This window comes from Lepisma saccharinum, chromosome 2 (assembly GCF_977018435.1).
Source record: "Lepisma saccharinum chromosome 2, izLepSacc3.1, whole genome shotgun sequence".
Taxonomy (NCBI): domain Eukaryota; kingdom Metazoa; phylum Arthropoda; class Insecta; order Zygentoma; family Lepismatidae; genus Lepisma; species Lepisma saccharinum.
In genome coordinates, this window is record NC_139230.1 from 122,815,713 (window position 1) to 122,830,184 (window position 14,472).

Consider the following 14,472-nt stretch of genomic DNA (forward strand, 5'->3'; position numbering starts at 1 on the left):
GAAGTTAGAAATGTGGATTTGAGATATTTTTGTTCGAAATAATGCACCTGCTTTAAATTAAGCAGTATACCAACACTAAGTATTAAATGTTATTAATAAATATCGAGAATATCGCTTATGTCTTGTAATGCAGCTACAGCATAAAAGTTCACATTAACCTCAGTAAAGCGCCAAAGAAATACGCATTCTTGCAAGAAATGATTGCGAGCGAAGCGAGCAAGAAAATTTTTATATCCATTTCTTTGCAGGCTTTCAAGAATATTAACTTAATGGGGTGTCAATACTCTCTTAGGCTCCCCGAGATAATTAAATAGTCTTTTTCAGCTTCTCTTTTGGCACGTTCGGGGTCTAAACTTTGCCAAATACAGTCTGCAAAATTTAATGTTCGAACTCACTCTCCACTACAGAAATTCTTTGACAACCTAAGATTTAACACTTTATCAAAAGCTTCCTATCTCCCCCTTTAAATTTAATAATCTAAGATCTAGAGTTGGATACTGTCCCCCCCAACAACGTCGAGTTCAGAATCACCCCCAGAACACACGTGTAAAATAAGGTCTAATATTTTGGAGGTGGATATTTCTCCCACCCCCTCCCTTCGATAACACCCTTAAACACTTTCTTTTCTTCATCTAATGGATTAAATATGGTGCATTTAAGGTATAAAATTTTTACATATATTTTGGAAAAATATATAAATGTTGAATTTTATATTAGCCTATTTGAAGGAAAAAAAAATCCCCCAAAACCTGTGCCATAATCCCCCCTGTGGGCACCCATGGGGGAAACCCACAAAACTTTCTTAGTGCCCTCGACATGAGTGTAAGGAAACTTTTAGACCAACGGGACAAGCGACACGAGATGTTCACACTGATGTGACTAGTGACACAGACACTTCCAGACTGTAAAATAGCATTCATTGTGCACGAGGGTCCAAACAGCAAGTGACACGATCATATGCCGTATTCACGTGCTACTTGTTACTTCGGTCTGAAAGCTCCTTAAAGGAAGGGTGCTTAGACTGAAGCGACGCACCACAGGGGGAGTTCCCAACTAACTGACATGCGACATGGTGCCTTCAGTCTATTAGCAAGCGTTTGCTGCTAATTGTGTGAACTGCAGATCTAGGTGACACGATAAACCGCATGTTACAACAGATCTAGGCGACACAATAAGCCACACATGTCGCTCATAATGGGCCCTATTCCTCAATAGCTTGCAACGTGTTGCCATAGTTTGTTGTTTGCGCATGCACGATGCAATGAGTGTCTTGCTTTAGGGAGATTGCGCTTCAAAGCAACAAGCGGAATGAGACACTTTTCGCTTGTGGTTTCACCAACTGAATGCTGGCCTGCGCTGCCCGTCATGCTGCTAGGATGTGAAATGTTGCCCTTGATTGGCTCGTTTGCAAGCAACATGTGTCGCTTCGGTATGAAAGTTGCCTTGGACTGAAGGACCCGTGTCGCTTTGGTGTGAAATCCTCATATCGTTTGAGCGTGTCGCTTTGGTGTAAAACCTCCTTGAGGAAACGGTGCATTCAGAGCTTGTGTCCCTATGGTTTGAAAGGCTGCATTGATTACGGATTGCTCGCTTCCGAACGACATTTGTCATTTGTCGCCTCGGTATGAAATATCTCTCAGGATACTATTTATATTATAAAATCATAAAAAAATAAACTCTAATATACAATCCAACACCTGACATCCGGAATCACATTGCGATGTTTCTTTTGTGTTAAGCATGCTATTTATTTATCAATTTTATTTTCCTTTTCTTTCCAAATTAATGCCATTTATTGACTTCAAATCACTCCACAAATATAACTGTTTCCATCAATTCACGTACCGTCTTTCAAGACAAACAAATCTACAGAATATATTCCAAAAACTAACTAAGCTGCATTACTTTCATAAGAAAATTAGCAGCCGTACTGATCGCACTGCCATCTATGTTGTCATCCGTCTCAGGAACCAGTTTCTTGAGTCGTTTTCCACACTACATTATTCAAGGAACTGTAATGAAAGACAGGATGAAACAATGATGATTCGGAAAAATAAAACGATAAAGCTTATCGGACTGTAGAGGGAGGAACACGTTGTTATAAAGGAGCCAGGATCCAAGTACAACGGTCATCTAACATCAATATCCGGAAGAGGAAACAGCATTGCCGAAGCCATCCGAAAAACCTCTTCAAAGGTTTGTTTGTCTTCTGCACAAAAATGAACTTCCCTTGCAGCACTTAATTGAAGAAATTGACGGAAAAAGTACTGGACCTACTACGTTCGAAGGACCAATTGGAATGGCACTACAAGACTGCGAGAATATGCCGGTGCAATGCTTTCAGTCTGTGGCAGTGCACTGGACTGATGACTTAAGAGAAGAGAACCTAACCTCTGACCAAAGGTCTCCTGTGCATCTGTACAGTGGTTTCGACTGGTGATTGCGATCCTGGAAAGTTGCATCATGCCAGGTGGCTGACAGCTAGAATACTACATCTCTACATTGCAACGAAGAATCCGTAGGAAACGATGCAGGCATTTGTCCAGTACATTATAAACGTGTATGCTCCTATTTGGTTTTCCATCAAGAAAAAGTCATCATGCATTGAAGGAGGTCGACACCTGTGGAGACTTTTATCCGCTTCCCGCTGCATGAACATCAAATTCCGACGACAACCCAACTTAAGCTTGGAACAACTTCAGGACAACATAAAATCAGCTTCTTATCCGGGAGAAGATATCACTCGTTTTCTATCTCATACGCAAGCAGTCAAAAGACATGTGAAGCTTGTGACGGAGGCGGCAGCATCAGTGTGTGACAGAGAGGAGTGCCATAAGTTTATTTTGGCAACGTTGAAGTCTCGGGACTATATTCCGAAGTTTTCCACTAGGTCGGAGTACTAATCTACTATATAGGAATACAGCAACCACCTGATCATTCCATAGCATATTAAACCAATATATGCATGGGTGGAAGGAACTTGAACTGCAGCCACATACTCGTGGTGAGTTCTGGGCTATTTTAGGAAAGAAAGAAAAATAACAGTTTTTTCGAAAATAGGTGAAGAGCTGCAGACAACACATTATAAAAGATGTAAGTTGTCAAAAATAAACGTGCCTCGATTTCATCACAACTAACACAAATGCAATAAAGAAACACAAACACATTTTGCCTATTTTTCGCAAACATTGGTTTAAATTTAGGCCTTAAGTATGCCTAAAGAGGTCCGGCAATGCCCATTATTATTATTTCTAGCGTTGTTTACATCATTTAGAGTTGATCTACATGCAAAGTACCATCACTAGGGAAAAAATATTTTTTTTTTTTCACCAAAACTTACTTTTATTTTTTCAAATTTGAGGTACGATGCAGCACCTGAAGACATGCACCAATTGAACTGAAATTTGCACACGTATTATTGAGCCGATTTGGCCAAAAAATAGCACTAGCCATAAGGCAATTTCGAAAAAAGTGTTTTTTCGAACCACCCTACTAGACATGCCTACACTTCGAGCCAGTCTCCTACAGTGGAAACTTCACTGTCGGGCAATTGCCATGCAACATGGTTTCTCTCAAGGTAGGTGCAGTTTGAAATCATCATCATAGATTGGAAACAACCTCTGTATGAGCAGGAAAAGTATGAAATCATGGTTCAAAATAAGAGATGATTTTATTTTCATTCCCAAACTTCAAAAGTACAAAAAAAAAAAAAAAGCACGGGATCTACCTGACTTTTATCTTTTTGAATGTACATTCTAATTTTTTGACTTTTCCAAGTCAGTGGGAACCCTGTAACTCTGGCAAATTAATAATTTTCTTATTACAATCACTGACTACCAACTGTTACCTGACAATCAGAAAACAAAATTGCATAGTTTTTATCCATTTTATTATCAGTGAACCTATGATCATTTGTGTTTCTTTTTAAGTTTACTTTATACACGGGAAGGCTAATCTAGACTGAACCTAAAGTTTAAAGTGGGAACAAAACCACTATGTACCTCCACCAGGTATCAAATATACCTATGATCATGTGGCAGGAATTATACAGCGTGTTTCAAAAAGAATATACGTATTTCGCATGCATATATTTATTATACTTTAAGACATACGAAGACGAAACTTGACACACATACTTACGAACCTCTCAAGTTAAGATTACACATGTTCAATATGTCCTCCAGCAGTGACACGAACAATATCACATCGATACTCAAATTCCTCCCATACTCGGGCAAGCATGTCCTTCGTCACTGATGTTACGGCAGTACGGATCCAGTTCTTCAACTCTTCCAGGTTCTGTGGGAGTGGTGGTACATAAACATTGTCTTTAATGAAACCCCACAGGAAGAAGTCACAGGGTGTCAAATCCGGTGACCGTGGAGCCCAGTTGATACATGCTAAGTCGCCAGCTCCTTGACGACCAATCCAACGGTTCGGTAGAGTTTCATTCATTGGTGACTCCAGTGAGGGGGTGCCCCGTCTTGTTGAAAAATGAAGTTGTCTTCGTGCAGCCTCGGAAACAACCAGTTTTGTAACATAGAGAGATACTGCTGACCGTTAACCGTGTTTCCATCAAAGAAGAATGGGCCATAAACAGATGATCGGGATATCGCGCAAAACACATTCACTTTGGGCGAATCTCGTACATGTTCAATGAATGCATGTGGGTTTTGTAGGCCCCAAATGCGAACATTATGTTTGTTTACCTGACCACTGACATGAAACGCAGCTTCATCACTAAACACGATGCGTTGTGCGAAAGTGTTGTCATTGTCAATAGCATCAAGAATCTCGTTACAAAATGCCACACGTTTGAGTTTGTCATCAGGATGCAGAGCTTGTAACAGCTGTACCTTGTATGGCTTCATAACCAGCAGACTTCTCAAAACACGCCAAATTGTTGTTGTAGGAAGTTGTAACTCCCGACTGGCACAACGAGTTATTTTGAAGGGCTACATTGGAAAGCAGTTTGAATTCGTGCAACATTTTCTTCAGGAACACGAGGGCGGCCAGGACTCTTTCCTTTAGATACACATCCTGTATCTACAAACTGTCGATACCATCTGTGAATGTTCCACCCATTTGGAGGATCAATTTGGTACCTCAACCTGAAACGTCTTTGCACTGTAATCCCGGAATTGCACTTCGCAAATTCGAGAACACAAAATTATTTCTGCTGCGGAGTAGCCATTTCAAACAACTGACGGTTACCAAGCAAAACAGAACAGAAGTGACATCTAGCGGCTATCATATAAACTAGACTATGTATTCGTTTCTCTAATAGCTGAGCCGGGGCGCAGCGATCGATAGTTTGGACAAAATAATACTTTGTAATACGTATATTCTTTTTGAAACACGCTGTATACATAACCTGTTAATGGTAATCTTACTTACCTTTTCTTCTTCTGTCATGTTCCACTCTTTAAAGTTACCACAATATTTCTGCAGCTGAAAGACAGATTATATTAACACTGGTAAATTATAAAATGAAATTACAGACTGTAAAGGCAATCTTTAATTTTTTGGTGGTTGATCATTTTCTCAAAGCAATTTTAGTTAATAAACATATTACAGAAACATATAATGTGGGAATCATTTTACTAATATATCCTGAACAATGACAAAATTTAACAATTAATGATGCACTTATGTGATAAAGTACATATCTGAATAGAAAACAGTTAATGATTTGTGAATGTTGCACTTACTTAATTTATGCAACCAAAACTTTGACAAGATTGAAAAAAGAACCTTCACATTATATAATCTGCATATTCATAAAAAAAATAACAAAATGATACAATTATGCAACTGTGAAAATATTTGTAGAAATGTCTGATCAGTAAAATTATATGCTACTTTATAGATGATGAGAGTGTGGATTTTTGTGAACAGTTAATTTACATACCAAGTAATGATACTTCTGTGATATTATTATTACTTTTTTTATAGTCTTTATATTTTGATGCCCCAAATCTGCACATGTATCATGAGGTGTGTACAACTAAACAGGACCCCCAATTCTTTTCCAGATGTTATAAAATAATTCCAAGATTGCTCAATAATGCTTTACATGTTATTCAAATTAATGTAATTTCCTTGAAACTATGTTGAAAATTAATGAACAAATATGTAAAAAGTAAAAACATCTCTAAAATAAATCTCTCAAAAAAGCTGCTTGTTTGAGAACAAAATGAAATGCATTTTTGTCCTCTAATCCAGGCAAGTACAAAACACATTAAATTTTCCAAACTTCTCTAGGTTTTTGGATACATTTACAAATTCTCAGACTCTTTCACTTAAGTTGATTTCTCTGAACTTTCCTTAATATGCAAAGAGTTATGTTCAAAAATATCTATCTTGGAGGCATCAATTTTATTTGCAAGAAGTTAACACTTAGATGCCATAGCCGTTTTATCCTCAACTTCAGAGTAACTTCCGAGACTCTGAATAAAAAAATATTTCTAAAAATAACAATGATAGAGTTACAAATCAGACCTTACTTTGTTTAGAACACCTCAGGCTACATAAACATGTTCATAAACAGCACATATATGCTAGTAGTTGGAATTCTAAAATATTTTTCCATGATAAATAAAATCTGGTCCCATCCTCCAGAACTTTAGGGACATAACTCATAATACTGAAACATAGCTGCTAAGTGCTTTACTTTTGTACAAAGAATTACAAACTCTAGTAATTTTTACTTTCCGCATATAATTATGTTCTATTTAAAGTAGTAGAAATATTTAATTTCAAATTTCTTGCTGCAAATAGCCATTGTTTATTTGCAACTTGCACTCTTCCCTTACTAAGCCATATGGCTATGAAAGAAAATCAAATTAGTCATGTCACTCTTTAAAACTTGCATAACAATGACAACCTGATCTTCAGAACATTAACTGACCTGCTGCATGTTCTCAAAGTGGGCTCATTAACCCTTAGATGCTGAGGCTGATTTTCCAGGTATTTGCACTAATGCCAAGCATGTTTTCAGTGGGAAATTTGACATTCTGCATGCTTCTAAATGAAACAAATGAGACTTAAGAACGTTAGAGGTACAGTCCTGTAATGAAAAAACGTCGCATGGAAGTTTCTTAAGTTCAACGTCTATCCAAATTATGTTGGCAGCTCTGTAACAAGGAAGTGTTGTGAAATATATGATCCTCCAATCAGAGTGAAGTTTGCTTCAGAGGATCGGGAAGCATGACTCACTGTCTTGCTCACAGGAAGTTCAACCAATGCAGGATTTTCAAACATGAGATAACGTCCCCATTGGTTAAATATTGTTTCAATAATGCGAATCAGCAGAAAGAATGTGCAAAAGTTTAGATCGTTGCTACAATTGCATCTCATTGTTTCAAATTACCCCAATTATCATTTACTAACTTAATATATGTATTCATGTATATGTTTGACAATATATATATCACTCATTAGAACAGTTTTCACATTGTTTTCACTACGTGAGATGATATTTCATTAACATTTAAGATAAAATAGTGGTTTGGATGCAATAACAGTTTTTATTAATTAATTTAGAGATGCATTTTTTTTAAAAATTGTTGAATTAATGATTAGGGTAATTCATTATTTTTCAGGAAAAGAGGTTAACGCAGGTGAAAGAAAATACACAAATTTCATTATTGAGGTGAAAATTTAGTTTTAACATCACTGTATGCACACATAGGCTAATCACGACTTGAGATACATTTAAATTGGAATCTGTTATTTAATGTAAATTTATTAAAGAAGTGGGGAGGGAGGAGCTGTTTGTCTAAGTTGAATGCAGGATAACAAGGAGTTCCAGGTCATACATTTGGTGGAGACACATAGTGGTTCGTATCTCACTTTAAACTGTAGGTTCAGGCCCAATTACCCTATCTGTGTATAAAATAGAATTCGAATTCAGTAGGAATATAACTTCTATCTAGAATTTTGGATTTTAGATGTGTTTAGACCACTAAAATTACCAATTCTAATAATAAGAAACCCGTCCTCATCTTTTCATGTTGAAAGAGAGAGAGCTTTATTGTATAATCTTTCATTGTTAATTTCAAAGAATACTAATTCAAATAGTAAGAATGAGGCATGAATAAAGCTTACGAATAGCTTTTGGCACCATGGGAATTTGAACCTATGACCATTTGAGTGACAACCCAGTGCTATAACCACTACCTCACGAGTTTGTTTCTTAATATGGCATGTTTAGAAGACAAGATGAAGTTGTTAAATATGAATTAGAAATATAATCTCCACTCGGCTCTTTATATTTTGTAAACAACACACACAAACACTCTTTTGTAGCAAATTAAAGAGAGGTAGTATGAATGTCACATTAAAGCAAAATCTAAATTAGATTTACCAAAGGAATAGTTTCCATATTTTATAACCCATGGCGCAACAGCCTTGGCCTATCTCCCAACTGCCAGTTTCCCTCCCACAATCCTACCTAGAGGTGCGGAGATCTTCAACCAGTAATAGGGTGATGTGGGATCAGCACGTCGAACTCTTACTCATTATAAGAGACATCCCAGACTGGATTACGCTACTCACTCTTAGATCCCCAATTTCCTCACAATGGTGGGTTGCCACCTGGGCCCGAAAACCCAGGTGGACTCGAAGCCATGCCATCCGGCAGTCAGAGTTCAAAGCACAGCACCTTAGAACACACCACCACGAAGGAGGACAGTTTCCATATTTTGATTCCTTTAAATGCTGAAAATACATTAATTCTATTACGTCCCAAAAAATAATAGAAAAAGATAGCCGGTTCTATAAGGGATTCAAATCTTTGATCTTCAGTCAACTAGGCCAGTATTTTTACCACTTTCTCACTCAATTTGAGGTCTGCAATTTAGAACAATACTTTTGTGGTAAGAAATTCTCGACCATCTATTATAATAAATATATCAAGTTCTACAGATCTCATATTTTGTAAATGCGAAGTGTCATTGTTACATGTTACAAACGATTTCTCATTTCACTGTTGCAGATGTTGTCACAGTGTTTGCATTCTGGACACCAGCATGAAACGTGTTTCCCACATTTTATAAGGTCAGGTGAACCCTTATCAGTTATATTGGATGCCTGTGAAAATGTTACTTCATACGTCATGGCACTGTGGAGAATTTCTTCCCCTACCTTGAACAGTAGTAATCCCCGACTGGACATGATGAAACAGTCACATAAAAGCAGACTGTCTACAGACCCGTACCTAGGATTTTTTTTAGGGAGGGACCAGATTTGACACACACATAATTATGTAGAGAGGGGAAGAGAGATTATAAAATTGATAAAATGTTTTAAGTTTTTTAAATGTTAGATATTATTTAATTCCTGCTTCATGCTAATAATTATCAATATGATTTCATACTTTTATTAGTATTGCATTCATGCATGTTCAATCATTGTGTTGCATATGTTACTAAGGCCCATACCCAGGGGGAAGGGGGTAGACCCGAATATGTAGGACCAGAAATGCTGAGAGGTTGATTGAATTAGGTTATTTTAGGTTGTTTTTCTGCCAAGTTTGTCTGATCGCAACAATGAGGATGACAATGATGAAGGAACACACTCGCAAGGAACACGTATGCCCTGGTTGAGATTCAAACCAGGAACTCCCTGCAGCCTAGCATGCTTCCTAACCACTCTGCCACAGTGGTAGCCTTGCATCAATGATTTTAAAACAATAACTACCTAATATTGCAGACTACAGACTTCTGCACAAAAAACACACAAATTTATGAATAGAAAAAAAAAATTACAAATTTGCAAAATTGCCGATGTTATTTTTGTAGCTTTTTATAGGTTCATATTTAAATACTTCATGGTTCAAGGGGGAGGGGCCATGGCCCCTCCCATGGGTACAGGCCTAGAGTGTGCGTCACATCTCCTGCATATGGCCTTGAACGGCTGAACAGCACCAGCGAATCACAGATGTGCGGCGTTGCCGTGCTCTCCTTGACAAGGCGTTTCGCTCAACCACGCTGTCTATTTTTCCGTGTGAGATTTCGACATGGCACCGCTGCAGTGCGCTGCTATTGGCTATTGCCATATGCAGGAGATTTGACCCGCACTCTAGTCTAGTATATTGGATGCCATGTATTATTTCGAGCTACTATAAGGTCTCCAGTGACAACCTGAGCTCTAGGGAATGAGGAAATTGGAGGGGGGCCATGTGGGTTTTGTCAAGCAAAAGGCAGGCTGGTGCAGCAAAATTCCAATGCTCCAACCTACAGTTGATAACAATATCTGGTCACTCAGTTTAGATGAATTTTTGCATAATTGTGAAGACAGGCAAGAAATGTGGGAAGAAAAGCACAAGCCCCGTTTTCACAGATACGTGCCGACATCTGTGATGGAGAGGTTATCACGGCGCACTACGATGCTAGGAGTCCTTGGGTTCAAATCCCAGCCTGTGGATGGTAAAGGAAAAAAAGAAGGTAAAGTGCTCCCCTGTGCATAGCACCATGCCATGAAGGCGTATAGGGGGTGTGGGGGTAACGCCCCACACTTTCTTGATCTTGCCTGTGGATGGTATTTTTTATAAGTGTCCCTTCATCAATATAAACAATCATCCTCATTCTCACAATTAGCCAAAGTGGCAGAAAAGCGAAGTAAAGTAAATCAAATTAATCAATTCAAAACCAATAATGCCATTGAAGCAAATTCAAAAGAGAACCACAGGTTATTCTTAAAATAATTAAAACTGAATAAGTTTTCAACTCCTGAGAAATGGAGAAAATGGGAAAGAAAAGCTATAATGGATGATTTCGATAAATAGGCTATTAGGAGGCTTGCAAGAGATTCATATGTTGTGGACAATACTGTACCTACGCCTTTTAAAAAATCTGGGGAAAAAAGTCAATTTCGATTTGCAACTACATGAAGGAAATATTTACGTGATCTTTGTATTCCTCATCAAAGAACTGAATCCAATAAAAAGGTTTTGATGGAAAACCCAGATATTGTTGTATTGCGTGTGGATTTCATGATATATATTCATGACTGCCGAAAGACTAAAAGAGCCTTGTACTATTTAGACGAAACACACATAAACGAACATCATAGGGTGCCAGTGGCAATGTGACCAAGACGACATAGAACCTCTACCACAAAGTGGAAAATGTAGTACGAGGCTTCTAATGGCAGCCATTGATGTACTGCAGTTTCCTGTGGACTTCTGCAAGTAAAATATTTGGGCTCATAGTGAAAAATACATATATCGAGAATGCCATAATGTACTGATGATGTCAAAGGGGGTGGACAAATATTTTAACCTAAAGACTTCCATTACGAAAGGGAGAGGGAACGAGATGGGGGAAGAGGAGTTGTGTAGAAAGCAACATAAACTGTAGTAGTTAAGGTTACAAGATCGATATACTTTTTTCTTGTAATTAAACAACATACTCTATGAATACAGTTTTGTTAAGAAATGCTCCTGGTCATCAGGAATTCTGGTAACATTTATTGGGAATAGCAAGAAATTAGTGCAGTTGCAAACACTGCTTTTGAAGGGAGGAGAACTTATTATGAGGGTTGTCACTGCCTCCGTGATCAACTCAAATACTTTCTCCCCAGAGCTCAAGTTCTGGCACGAGTCCTATAGGTTTTGGAAAGTGAAAAAACTGCAGTATATACTAAAAATTCATAATGGTGGCTTCTTTGGGTATTATTTCATGTCACTTTTCTACTTACCCTCTGAAAATTTTGTCTAATGTTTTCAGTAGATCAATAGGTGTTTCAAAACATCATCTGCGTTCAGATTTTCAAAAAGATATGAATCAAAATTTAATAAGGGAAACTAAATGTAATATTTACAGCCACCATATTAAGCTTAACATATTATACAGAATACTGAAAAAAATATTTTCACTTTTAGTTTATCTACTGTACTGCTTTAAGTAGATCAATAGGTGTATTGAAACTTGTACTATGTTAAGATTTTTTTTAAATTTGTGTTAAAAATTTGGGTGCATCCGAATTTAGGCTTTTTTGCACCGATCACACTATAAGGGGCCTTGCCCCTTATCATTACAAAAATAAAAGCATGTCTGAAAACAAAAATATCCTTACCTGGGTTAAAAGCTTAACATACAAACTACATACAATTAGAGAATTGGATTGAATTCAGTTTTTCTCTCACGTGATATGAGTCCAGACTATTATTTCACATTGAACTGTGTAGTGGATCAATATTAAAATTCGATTAATTACTGAATGGTGATATGCTGAGACTTTATAACAAGATGTGCCAAATGACTGACAGTATAATAAATTGTGCACACAGATTTCAGTTAGGGTTGTCAATTTTTTTTCTTGTTTTTAGTCTAATATCTGTTGTTATGTACTAATAAGTGATTCTGAATAATTTTTTGAAAATTTTTGTTCTCCCTTTCCGAATTATGCCCTGTTATCATATGGTAATGCTATGCGTTCACCCCTACAAATTGATTTATTATTGAAAACTTGAAAATTTTTGAATTAACCTTAAAATTACTTCCAAAATGTGATTTTTTTAAAAAAATAATACTAATATTATAGATCGATTGTACATTAATCTCACATTTTCTGAGTTAAAGGTGCTCATGTATCTACTTAGTACATAATGATTACTCTATAATCAAATATTGTTTATCATTCTTGAATATTCACTTGTCATAGAAACTTTGTGTTGAGTTGAATTGAAGTTTTAAGTCCAATTTATGCACAGAATAGCTAATTGGGACTGGACCTACAATTTAAAGTGAGATCGTAACCAATGTACCATGTACCTCCACCATGTATCGAACCTGGTACCCCTTGATTACAAGGTGATGACGTTACCACTACGCCATTGGGGAGGCCCTTGTCATAGAAACGTATGAAACATGGAACGCGAAATCCAACCACATATTTGATATGTCCAATGCGAACACTACTGGTGGACCACCAGCATACCACACATCTTTCAAAACCTTCCTTTGTGTTGTAATGGGCGGACAAGCTCTCTTAGGTGCAACACAAAATGATGTCATATAGTTTTGAGTGATATACATCCAAATTCAAGCTGGGAGAATTTTTGTCTCTGGGAAATTCATGTAGCATATGGATGAGAAGCCACAGTCATTCTAAATTTGTTTTTAATGTCAGTGGAATCTTCTTATACTCTTTTGTTGATCGATATCAAAATGAAAGAGGTATCCATGGAAGGTTTTCAAGCACCAGGCAGGCTTTGAAACCAAATCTTATAGGTTTTCCTGTAATAAATAGCTTGCACAAATGTTTTCCATAATACAGGATCACAGACTCAACAAGGCTGAGCTACTGAACAGACACAAAATGTTCCATGAAATGGTCATCTATTATTACTATATTTTTTATATTTATTATTATTATAGGCAATAGAAAAAAATAAACCATGCAAAAGACGAGAAAAGCCTTTACAACTTAAATTTCTTGCTGTACATGCAATAATAAAAGAATAAATAAAGTAATTGTTGAAAAGGCCTGTAGCTGCTGTATCTTCATAGCGTTACCATATGGTAACGCCACCGTTATGAGCAAAAATCGAGCATATGATGCAAATTCTTGAACAGAAAACTTCATAAGTTTTTAATTACATGTGTTTACTAAATGCTGAAAGCATTTAGAACTACATAATGAAAGACAATCAGATAAAAACACTATATTTACTTTCCAGTGTATAACATATTGAATAAAAAAATCGACTGTCAAAACAAATACATCCTCTCGCAGCAACAATGCTATTACCTGGACCGAAACAAATGGTCTCAAATGCAAGCTTTATGCTTCCTAGAGCGACTTCTGGCACTAGGTTTGCCTATACACTCAATATAGACAAGCCTCTAGCATGAAAGTGCTCGAATATTGAGCGTTACCTTATGGTAACGCTATGTGTTTAAGGGTTTATACATTTGAACAATTTTATAACGTGCGATTTTGCATGAAATTTTATTATATCAATCTCCAACGCCAGTGTAAATGCTACAAGACATTTCATGGGGTGCAAGGAGTGACATTTTCTGAAGGCAGTAGAATATCAGCCTCTCTTTCTAGCAGAATACCCTGGAAACTGCACTCTTGCAGGCCAACAAGTGTGTGGAGCCTGGACTAACAGTTGGTAAAATCCTGTGGTGGATTTGTGTTGTGCTGTTCACGTGTTATTGTGATTATCCTTTCATCCATTTTACTTTCATTCATTCCCATCTTGCAATTAGCCAAAATTGGCAGAAAAGTGAAATAAAGTAAATCAAAGTCACCAAGAAGTTAAGACATTTTATGGTAACACACGGATGAAAAAAAAAATATATATCAATGGGGATTGACAGTTCACAATATGTACAACGCCTTTCAAGCTGTTGTACTTCTAGTAACATGGAGAGGCAACGGCTTGAGATACTGAATTTTGGGATAGGTCTTCATGTAGTGGTAGGGTACCCTATAGGTACTGATATGTCAAGGTGC

At 37.1% G+C, this 14,472-nt stretch overlaps 1 protein-coding gene across 1 annotated transcript in view; it reads right to left on the minus strand.

Annotated features, from left to right (window-relative positions):
* LOC145983621 (uncharacterized) overlaps nucleotides 1-14,472 on the minus strand; it is a 125,096-nt gene that overhangs the window by 16,760 nt on the left and 93,864 nt on the right. The window contains exon 7 of the mRNA XM_083116683.1: nucleotides 5,398-5,451. Coding sequence (XP_082972809.1) covers nucleotides 5,398-5,451 — 54 coding nt within the window. The remainder of the gene's footprint in view (nucleotides 1-5,397; nucleotides 5,452-14,472) is intronic.